Source organism: Orycteropus afer, unplaced genomic scaffold (genome assembly GCF_000298275.1).
Source record: "Orycteropus afer afer isolate SDZICR_OR568_19922 unplaced genomic scaffold, OryAfe1.0 scaffold01468, whole genome shotgun sequence".
Classification (NCBI taxonomy): Eukaryota; Metazoa; Chordata; class Mammalia; order Tubulidentata; family Orycteropodidae; genus Orycteropus; species Orycteropus afer.
In genome coordinates this window covers 31,638-43,591 of record NW_006923055.1, presented here as the reverse complement: position 1 = coordinate 43,591, position 11,954 = coordinate 31,638, and the positions used below count along the sequence as shown (strand labels likewise).

The 11,954-nt window shown below is 40.5% G+C and overlaps 1 protein-coding gene across 1 annotated transcript; it reads right to left on the bottom strand.

Annotated features, from left to right (window-relative positions):
- Positions 1 to 1,114: 1,114 nt before the first annotated feature.
- Positions 1,115 to 11,164, bottom strand: LOC103213253 (proline-rich protein 11-like; the record flags this gene model as incomplete). Its single annotated transcript, XM_007959096.1, has 4 exons — positions 11,037 to 11,164; positions 8,408 to 8,558; positions 8,016 to 8,138; positions 1,115 to 1,369 (listed from the first exon to the last, which is right to left on the bottom strand). Coding segments are annotated over exons 1-4 (657 nt in total), but the record flags the coding sequence as incomplete, so codon positions are not given.
- Positions 11,165 to 11,954: the final 790 nt, after the last annotated feature.

Here is an 11,954-nt window from a genome sequence, read left to right as displayed (position 1 = left end):
AGTGTTCTATAAATTCTAGAGATAAGTCCCTTGTCAGATATGTTATTACCAAATATTTTTTCCCAATCTGTAGATTCTCTTTTGACTCTTTTGGTGGATCTCCAGTTTTGCCAGCACCATTTATTAAACAAACATTCTCTTTCCCATTTAATGGATTTTGGGCCTTTGTCAAAGATCAGCTTACTACAGGTTGACGGTCTATATGACATTTTGATGTTTTTGTGTTTCTATTTAATTGGTGATTGTATGTTGGAGTTACTTGCCCACAATTTTTGTTTTCTTTGTATGTTATCTATGCAAGCAGGGTACTGTGCTCCTCTATTCACTAGTTGATAGCACTTAAACACTCACCACCTGTCTCCTTTCCTGTTGTCAGCCTCTGGTATGTCCCTGCTGACCTTGGCAAGCAGAGCCTATTCTTAGGTCCCTGGAATCCGGATGAGAATGCTATCACTTTAAAATCCAAAATGGTTACCATTTGTAAAGATTCAAAATGGCTGTGCCCTTGGTCACTTTAAATATCCAAAATGGTTGCCATGGCTGTGCTCTCTCGACAGCGGTCAGTCAACAGCTCAGGTTGTCTCCTTCCTTGTCATTTCCCTTCCTAGTCATAGGTCACCAGTGAAGTCGTCCCTGCAACCGTTGGTGACCAGGGTTCATCTTTAGGTCAATTTTCAGGTCCCAACACCATTTGGAAATATTCAGGCTGTTGGTCCCATCAGAGTAGCTGACAGGCCACAGCTCCAGCTATCTCTGTACTCACTGTTTTCATTCAGGTTTTTCCACTAGTTGGTGCCTAATCCACTTCTGCATAGTTCTTTCAAAGCTCAGGGATCCAGGATTATCTTCTGTATCTCTGTCAACTGGTTTTTGTTTAAGAGGGTCTGTGGTGCTTGTCTGCCTACTCCTCCATCTTACTGGAAGTCTAAATCTGGCTTTTATGAGTTTCTAGGGAAATGAGTTTTTAAAAACACAATAACCAATATATACAAGATATAAAATCAGAAGACTATGTAGCCTTTCTGTCAAATCCTTAGCCCAGCCTTAAAAGGCCATATGGCTTTACTCCTGTATCACACACTAACCGACACACTATAAGTAGATTATTTCCTACCTGAAGTGATTTAATGCGGTCACCTTTTCTGAGCAGCAAAGGTGTTATCAGTGGTGGAGGAAGAGGTAGAGGAGGTGGTGGAGGCGGTGGAGGTGGTGGTGGTGGAGGAGGAGGAAGATGGCTGGGTGGTTGGGGCAGTGTGGGAGGAAGTGCAGCTCGGGATTCTCCAGGGGTGGTTAGCGCACAGGCAGGAACATTTATAAGTTTACCACTCATTTGACCACAGCTTGGGCAAGAAGAATTTTCTGAGAATGTCTGGAAGAAGACAGTACATTTGGCAAATGAATAACAAGCTAAATTGGTTCTTCAGGTGAGAGTAATCAAAACAGTAAACCCCAAAAAAAGTATTGCTGTGGAGTCAACTCTAACTCATGGAAACTCTATGTATAGTTTCAGATTAGAACTGTCCTCTATAGGGTTTTCAATGGCTATTTTTCAGAAGTTTATCATCAGGACTTACTTCTGAGATCTCTCAGAATGGACTCATACCTCCAACCTTTCAGTTAGCAGTTGCGTGCATTAACCATTTGAACCACTCAAGGACTCTAAAATAATTGCTGTTATGTATTGAATGCTTACTCAGAGTGCTTCACAATATTTTCTCATTTCATTATCGCGAGTCCATTCACTCACATATATTCATTCAAACAGTTGTGAAGTATGTGCTATGTGCCAGGTACTGTGGGTATAGTGCGAGGCCTGTCACGTCATAGAGCTTACAGTCTGGGGAGAGAAGACAGACATTAAACACATACATACAAACACCCAAGATAAAAGAGACTGCAATAAGAGCAAAAGTGTGTTGTGAGCACACATAACTCAGGCCCTGGCCTGGTGTGTTGTGTGCCATTGCATCAACTCATAGAGACCCTATAGAACAGAGTAGAACTGCACTCTATGGTTTTGTAGGCTGTAATCTTTAAGGGAGCAGATCACCAGGTCTTTTCTCCAGCAGAGCTGCTACTACTTTACTCACTGCCATAGAGTCAATTGGACTCACAGCGACCTGTCCTTGGGTTTCTGAGGTGGTATTTCTGTAGAAGTAGATTGCCCAATTTTCCTTTTGAGGAGTGGCTGGTGGGTTTCAACTGCCAGCCTTCTGGTTAGCAGTCAAATGCCTTAGGCACTATGCTACCAGAGTGGGTTCAAATTTCTGACTTTTCAGTTAATAGCCAAGTGCTTAACCATTGCACCACCATGACACCTGGCATGGGCAGTGATATTTCTTTAGCCATGATCTCATGGACGAATTGGGATTCACCAGGTGAAGGGTGATGAGGACTAGGGGAAGAAAGTTCCTGGCAGAGGAAAAATAATATAGCCGAGAACACAGTACATTCAAGGAACTGACCAACGGGCCAAGGGCCTGGACGATAACCCTATGAAGATGGTATCATCTCCATCTTATAGATGATGAAGCAGGCCCAGAGAAGTGTTATTTGCTTTTTCCTTCTTTGGCTAGGTCAGGTTGAAGTACAAATTCTGAGAGCAGAGATGGAATTCCAGAAGCTTCTCTCCAAACCAAAGAGTATAATGTTGATTCTCTGGGTTTTAGACACTGAGAATAGGGAGGGCCTTGCCTTAGGAAGTTTGGGAAGAGTGGTTATTTATGTTTTTTTTTTTTTTTCCTTGCCTATATTAGTCAGAAAAGTAGAAACCATCCTGAGTATTTAAAGCAGGGATGTGTATACGTGGGTTGGGGGTTGTAATGTAACACTGGGAATTGGTTACACTGGTGATGAAGAGCTAAGAAGTCTACAGGGGGCAGTCAGGCAGCCCAGAGATTAGCAACAGCAGTAAGCCACTAATACCCTAATGTTAGAAGGACAAAGGAAGAGGCCAATGTAACCAAAGCTCTGAGGCTAGGTTTACCCAGAGAATCAAGAAACATGGAGAACCTTTCTAGTGGGAACTGGAGCCAGAGAGGAGACAACAATCATTACTGGAGAAAGTACCCAAAGCTGAGTAGAAAGGGGAAGTTTTCCTTCCCTTTTGTCATCTCCCTCTCTCCAGTCTCTCATCAGTGTCTCCCATTAATCTAACCCAACTGAAAGCCAACTCATGAGTCAGTTTGTCACACTGTGGTAGCTTGCATGTTGCTATGATGCTGGCAGCTATGCCACTAGTATTTCAAATACTAGCAGCATCACCCGTGACGCACAAGTATCAATGGAGCTTCCAGACTAAGACAGACTACAAAGAAGGACTTGGCCAGGTCCATTTCTGAAAAAAACTGGCCACTAAAAATGTTATGAATAAGAGGAAAACATAATCTAATATAGTGCTGGAAGATTAGCCCTTCAGGTTAGAAGGCACTCAAAATGCGATTAGGGAAGAACTGCCCCCTCAAAGTAGAATTGATCTTAATGATGTGGATGGAGTAAAGCTTTTGGGATCTTCATTTACTGATGGGGCACAACTCAAAATGAGAAGAAACAGCTGCAAATATCCATTAATAATTGGAATGTGGAATGGAAGGAATATGAATCTAGGAAAATTGGAAGTTGTCAAAATGAAATGGAATGCATAAAGATTCATATCTTAGGCATTCTACAAAAAAAAAAAAAAAAACAAAGTCACTGCTGTAGAGTCGATTCCAACTCATAGCGACCCCTCCTTGGGTTTCCAAGTCAGTATCTCTATGAAAGTAGACTGCCCAGTCTTCCTTCTGAGGAGTGGCTGATGCGTTTGAACCACCAGCCTTCTGGTTAGCAGTCAAATGCCTTAGGCACTATGCTACCAGAGCTCCCCTCTTAGGCATTAGTGGGCTGATATGGACTGGTATTGGCCATTTTGAATGAGACAATCATATGATCTACTATGCTGGGAAAGACAAATTAAAGAGGAATGGCGTTACATTTGTTGTCAAATTGAACATTTCAAGATCTATCCTGAAGTAGAATGCTATCAATGACAGGATAATATCCATATACCTATAAGGAAGATTGGTTAATACAACTACTATTCAAATTTACACACCAAAGACTAAAGTCAAAGATGAAGAAATTGAAGATTTTTACCAACGTCTGCAGTCTGAAATTGACCAAACATGCACTTAAGATGCATTGATAATTACTGATGATTGGAATGCAAAAGTTGAAAACTAAGAAGTATCAGTAGTTGGAAATATAGCCTTGGTGATAGAAATTATGCAAATCACACTGAGTAACATAAACAATGACTATACATGTGCACCTTGACAGATGAAATATACAGGTATCAAATTGACTACATCTTTGAAAAGAGACTAAATCTGTGTTAAGAGATGATAGAGATGCTGCATATCATCAGTCAGAACAAAGCCGTAGCATTTTCAGTACCCTCACATGCACGTGAGAATTGGACAATGACTTAGAAAGAACAAAGAAGAATTGAGGCATTTGCATTGTGGTGTTGGCAAAGAATACTGAATGTACCATGGATTACTAGAAGAAGACAAATCTGTCCTGGAGGAAGTACAGACAGAATGCTCCTTAGCAGTGAGAATGGCCAGACTTCATCTCTCATACGTTGGTCATGTTGTCAGAAGGGACAAGTCCCTGGAGAAGGATATCATGCTAGGTAAAGTAGAGGATCAACAAAAGGGGAAGACCCTCAACAAGATGGAATGACACAGTGGCTGTGACAACAGGCTCAAGCATAGCAACGATTCTGAGGATGGCACAGGACTAGGCAGTGTTTCGTTTTGTTGTGCACAGGGTTGGTGTAAGGTGAAACTGACTTGATGGCACCTAACAACTGGGAGCCAGGTGACACAGAGCCTGGGAAATGCAGCCTGCAGGGGCAGTCCTCCCATAACATAGAATAGAGCCTCTGAAGGGTAAGGAATGGCTCTGAGGGCAAATAAGCAAGGAACAAGCACATGCCTCCTTCTGGTAAAAGCACTCTGAGTTTCCTATGGGGAACAAACCTCTCCTTTCCTTAGTCTACACGATCAGGGTGGGACACCTTAAATGGACTGGGCACATAATATAAGCAAGTTCTCTCCATTCACGTTGTTCTGGTGTGAGAATAAGAATCTGGGGCTACTAACAGGCATGTTACTACTGCAAAGGGACAGTCTGAAAAGGAAATTTACGTAGAAGAAGGCAGAGATAAATTATGAGGACAGAGGCAGGATTCTAGTAACTGAATTTCTGGCTCAGCTATACCCTAGACTAATTGGTGATAGGGACTTAAGTCAGGTTACATTGTGTTTCTGTCACTTACAGCTAAAAAGAATTTTGACTGATAAAGGGTTCTAGGGGCATTCTTAGCAAATGACATGAGTCAACCTTCATTTTATAGTACTCCCTAACACGTCTGGACTGGTGATTTCTGGTAAGAAATAAAGAGCTGAAATGGGAGAAAAATCAGAAAAGGTAAAGAATATGTATCCTGGAGATGAGAGAGAAACTGAGGGAAAGGAGGGAAGATATATAGACTTATCACACACACACACACACACACACACACACACACCCCTTTAAAAATTTTTTTTTCACCCAAACCACAATTAAAAAAAATTGTTTTTGAAGTTACTTTGAGCCATTGCCTAGCTACCAACAGCAAACTGCTCTGACAAAGTTATGAAATTATAGAAATTTAAATTAACAATGACTTTGTCTATGCATTTATACTTCACTTTTAGAACCAAACTCTAATCTGGTCAAATAAGTTTATATTAAAAAATTATTTTTATTTATATTTGCTATTGAATAGGTAGCACATTCACAGAGCACAAAATTCCAAAGGTGCAAAAGGGTGTACAGTGAAGAAGTCCTTCCTCACCCCTGTCCCCTATCTACCATTCTCCCACAAAGGCAAAGAGTTACCAATTTCTGGTGCATTGAGGCTGGATAATTTTTTATCTGCTCCTCCACCTTTCCAAGGAGTTCTGGTGGCGTAGTGCCTAAGGCATTTGACTGCTAATCAGAAGGCTGGTGGTTCAAACCCGCCAGCTACTCCTCGGAAGGAAGACTGGGCAACCTACATCCGTAGAGACACTGCCTCAGAAACCCAAGGAGGGGTTGCTATGAGTTGGATCTGACTCCATGGCAGCGAATTTGGTTTGGTTTTGGTTTTCCATGTTTCCTGGGACCTGAGAGACTTTACAGTATGGCCCTCTTCTCCCTGGCCTGAAAACCTGCAGCAAGAGCTCAGTGAGGGAAGAGGGATCCTGTGCAGGTGGCTGGATCTCTTAAGGGAAGGTTTCAATTCCCGGCAGAGAGTCTTCTGAGGTCTCCAAGTTCTGATAACCTCTCCCTCCCCTAGCCCCTTCAGACCTAGATTGTAGAGCTTTATTATTATTATGTTCTTCTACACCCTGTCCACATCTTCGCAAAAAGCTCCTTTATTAAACTCTTTCCAAATTATTTTAATGTGTGTGTGTGTCCATTTGTTTTCCCATGGATCCTTGACAGATGAATGTCTTTTCTGAGGGCATTCTTTGCAAGCACAAGTGAGTGTGTGTGTGTGAATGTGGCAGAGACTGTTAACTGACCCCCAACATACATTTGTGCCTTCTTCCTTCACAACACGTAACCTGATTTTTAGCTGGACACATTGTAACTCAGATAAAAAACTATATTCCTCAGCTTCCTTTGTGGCTAGCTGTAGTTACCTAAGTCTAGTTTAGCCAAATGAGATATAAGCAGTTGTGTCTCTGATTGTAAAGCAGTCTCCTTAAAGGAGGAGGAGATCTTTTTCCTTCTTCTTGCTGCCTAAAATGAAGACAATTGCCAGAGCACAAGCAACCATCTTGAACCATGAGGCAATGTTTGGAACAGCCAAGGTTGAACAACAAGATAGAAGGAGCCTGATGACCATGGAGTCCCTATAGCAGCTCTGGATTGCCTCCTTTCATAGTCTTTAGGTGAGAGAAATGAACTTAAATTTTGTTTATGCTATCATATTTCAGTGCTCTGTCACTTCTACCATACCCAATTTTGATTTACTTTTGAGTGAAGTAGTGTATCTATTCCTGTATTTAAGATCCATTTGTTTTCCTCTTTATGTGTGTGCATGTGAATACTGTGTTCATAGTCAAGGAATGAATTAATCCTTTTTCTGTGATATTTGTGCAATTTTTTTTATAGTTTATTTTTTATTTGTTTTTTACCATGCATAAATGTTTGATTTCTATGTCTCTAGTTATTATAAAGACATAGAAATCAAACATTTATGCATGACAAAAAACAAATAATGAACTATAGAAAAAAACTGTAAAACTAAATCAATGATTGAGTATGGTAGAAGTGACAGAGCCTAAAATTCACAAGCAGTAGCCAGATATATTTTCAGATCTTCTGCCTTGATACTTGACAATATTAAAGTTTACCTGAGAGATGTGTTCCTATAAGCAAGCACTGGAACCTGTAACAATCTCTCCTTAATGGCTCCTCTCAACAATTCTTTGGCATCAGGGAAAAATACTCCCTGATCAGCCATCTGATCAGGCAATGTGCTCATTCCATTACTCCTAACCGAGATCCTTGGAGTTTACACATAGGTTTGATTCCAGGGCAGTGACCTCATGTACAGCCTACCTGTCTGTCAGCGGAGGCCTGCATGTTGCTATGATGCTGACCTGATTTCAGTGGAATTTCCAGACCAAGACAGGCTGGGAAAAGAAGCCTGGAGATGTACCTCTGAACATCATCTGATGAAAACCCTATGGATCACAATGGTGCCATCATGGGGATGGCAAGGGACTGGGCAGTGTTTCTCACTCTATTGTGCATGGGCTCACCATGAGTAGGCAGCTAACTATAACAACAACAACATAAAAGTCTTTCCTGTCTGGCTTTTGAGATCACTTTTCCTTACTGCAATAGTTCCCCTTTCCCAATTACAAAAGTCTTTCCAAATAAAGTCTCTCCTTACCTAAGTCCAAATTTGTTTTTTATTTGACAAAACTGACCTTCAGTGCTTCCTGGAGTTCACAGAATTCACTTTCCAAAACGCAAAACCGTTGTTTTAAACTGTGAAGTTCTTGGCGGCAGATACGGGATGGAAAAATGATGTCTTTCAATATTTCCAAAGTCTGAAATTCAATAATAAACAAGCCTGAATTCTATGAACAACATGATAAGGACAAAAAAAAAAAAAAAAAAAGAGAGAGAGATAATAATGTGGTTTGATGTTGATGTATATTTTACAGGACTGAAAGCAGACATGACTTTATATTGTTAACTTTATTTGTGCTTAGTCTGAGTGCTTTGCTGATCTGAGCATGCGCACATGTTAACACACATATACAAGTATGGTTGTAGAAAAACCATATTTCTTAAAAGAGATGTGTCAAATCCATACCTGGGCTACGTAGTTCTGGCACCAACTATATACAGACCACAATCTATTTGTCCAATGTTTTACTGCATCTATAACATTGGGAAAATCGAAGTTACAGGTGGAACTGAGGCAGTGTCTGCTATCAGTTGTAACTGCTGGAGGAATAACCACTCTGTATGAAAAATAAAATAAAACATTTCAAAAACCTCTGAATTAGTACAATAGCTTCAAAATTAAACAAGAGGCTTCTTTTATAGTATTATGGAGCAGAGCTTTACTAATGTTAAATTTTTCACTGAATTCTAGAATTCAGGGATTCATTCATTCAACAAATACTGAGTGCCTACCATGTTCAAGGCACCACAGATTCACTGAATAAAACAGGCAAAAATTCTGCCCTCATGGTATTTACATGGGGGAACAAAGATAGATAAATGAACAACATATATGGTATGTTAGTAAATAAACACCGAGGAGAAAAAGAGAAAACAAGGAAAGAGGACTGTGAAATGGTGGGTGGGTCTGACATTTTAGATAGGGCAGCCAGGGGAAAGTTTCACAGAGAAGGTGACTTTTGAGGAAAAAAAAACTAAAGACGTAAGGAAGCTAGCAATGTAAGTAACTGCAGGGAAAGCATTTCAGGTAGAGGCAATAGCAAGTCAAAGGTTCTGAGGTGGAAGACAGCCTGGGTGTTTGAGGAATAGGAGGGAAGCCAGGGTAATAGGATAGAGAGACTGAGGGGGAGGGGATTAAGAGATGAGGTCAGAGTATGATCAGGAAAGGTCTTATGGATCATCCTAGGGCCTTTAATTTTTAGTCTAAGTGACATAGGAAGTCACTGAAGTATTTGAAGTAGAGGAGTGATGTGACATGATTTTTATAAATATTATTTTTAAAAAATTTTTATTGTGATTTGGGTGAAAGTTTACAGAGCAAGCTCACCTTCCATATAGCTGCTCATATACACTGTCTCATGACATTGACCTTAATTTCCCACAATGCAACAACTCCCCTCCCACTTCCTCCCCATAGTTACTTCTTCCCTGTGTCCTTCTCTCCCATGCACTCCTGCCTCTTGAGCTGTCTCCCTGTGCATACACAGCCCTTCTATTCTCCCATGATTGATCTTACCAAGGAGTGTATCTACTTAATGTAAATGTTCAGCTCATATGCCTGTATGACATGATTTTTAAGATGCTCATTCTGGCTGCTGCATTGTGAACTCACTGCAGAGAGGTGGAGGGTAGTAGAAGCAAGAAGACCAGTTACGAGGTTTTGATAATAATCTAGGACAGATACAGAAAAGGATGGCATCTTTGTTGCTGTTTTTAGAAAACAAGTTCTTTAAGTTTTTTAATATAGAAAGCTGTAATTACAAAGATGTATTTAAAGTATAGGTTATAGGGTCACTATGAGTTGGAATTGACTTGACAGCAATGGTTTATTTGATTGTAAAAGCCAACACCCAAGGGTTCCTAGAATTAAAGTCTCTTTCCATAATTTATTTAAGCTGGGAGTCCCAAAGATTAACTGATGAAACCAAAGCAATAGCACAACTAAGATTTAAATTCCAGTCGTAGACTCATTCCTTCATCACTTAGTTATCAGATTTTGCGGTGTAGTAAATTACTTAGTGTGGCTTTTCTACCCATAAGTCTTTGTAAACTCCAAGGTGGGATTTTCTATGAGCAACTGAGGAGCTCCTGATTGCTGAAGGTGTCCACCTGGAGTATTTCTGTTGGGAGTGGCACAAAACAATGTTCTGGGAGGTGCCCACTCTCTCTCAGGTGCTTAGAGCTCTAATGCTATGATTGGCTAATTTGACCACCCTGCCGGGCTCAAAAGGAGGCCTACTAGAGGCAGAACTCTCTCTGACTGCTGGTTGAGGAAGACGTGCTGCCGAAAGAGACACGCGCCCCTGAAAAAGACACGCATTGCTGGGAAAGAGACGCAAGAGACTGCATTGTTGAGTGAGACATCGAGAGACCAGCACTGCTGGGAAAGAGACTGTGAGAGACTGTTGGCTGAGGGACGGTGGGCTGGGAGAGAGACTGAGCATTCTTCCTTAACTAGAATTGTAGCCTGTGGTGCTTCCCTAATAAACTTCATAATCTGTGAGTTCTGTGTGGCCACTGCAGTGAATTATCGAACCCAGGAGAGAGGTGGTGGGTGCTTTGGGAGGAACGGTTGGAGAAAGGGCTGAAGGGAGGCAGCATGTCTGGCCATGTAGGAATAGGCCTTGGGTTACTGCTGGTAATCCTGTCTTCCTTTTGTGGGATTAGAGGAGGTCAGAACATGTGGCCTCCTTGCTGTTTTTGCAGATTTATAGAATTAAACTGACCAGGAAAAGAGAAAATAGTTACTGTGCATCTCAAATACAATTCTTTGTGATTTTCACTTCGTTTAAATTCCTAAAGTAGGGTTGCCACATAAAATACAGGACACTCAGTTAAATCTGAATTTTAAATTACAAAGAATAATTTTTCAGCTTAAGTGTATTCCAAGTATTTCATGGGACATACTTAAACTAAACAAGAAATCTATTTATCTGAAATTCCATTTTAACTAGGTATTCTGTATTTTTATTTGCTAAACCTGGTAACTCAATCACACGTCTCTAGTATTTTCTCTGTCCTACATTATGCCTTACCTTGCTGGTGACAGTGGGGGAGGGGGAGGTGTAATAAGCTTGGGCAGAAATCGAGAAACTTCTTTTTTCTTGAATAATCTTTTGGCTTTGGCTTTTTGCTTTCTTCTACGTTGCTTGAACTTGGACATGATTTCTGTAGAAAAATTAATTTTTTTTATTGGGAATATATATATATATACACAATAATATATGTTCATAAATCATATATGTATAGTTCAATGAATTATTACAAAGTGAACACACTGTTGTAATTACCATCTCAGTATGGACATGGAGACTGAAGACCCACAAAAGGTTCATAGGTGCTGGGCCATAGTAAGAAAAAAATAGGATAAGGTCCAGTTCCTCATTCCCTTAATTACATGATGGAAAAACTGGCACAATAGGTTTTCTCTGCTGGTTAATAAGTACCTAAGTTAAACAAAGGAGGAAATACTCCATGAGACATATTACCTGATTTAAATTAAAGACTGGGGACCTGGAATTGCTTTCATACCTCCTTGTGACTGTGACTCAGGGTTGCATGATCATGAGTGACCTCAGCTGCCATGCAGCCAGATAATTAAAACCCCGAACCGATCCTGTAATGTTTTTTAACCTTAAATTATATATGCACCCAATCGTAGTCCCCTCTTTGCTTCTACTATTCTGCCTTTGACAATGACGTACTCATGAATGACCACTCAGACTTCTCAACTTCATTTCCTTCTGTAATAGTATATTAGCTGCTCTCTGTGATTAAGTGGATTCTGCTAGTCTCTTGTGCCAGATCCTCACTGACAGATCTTTCATTCAAATGATTGTCTTTGTCTTGGTTTAACAAAAATCTTTTTGATAAAATTAAAGTCTGGGGTATTTTTTCCTCTACCACAGTTAAGAAAAAGTCATTACTAGCACATCATAATCCTGGGAAGTAGA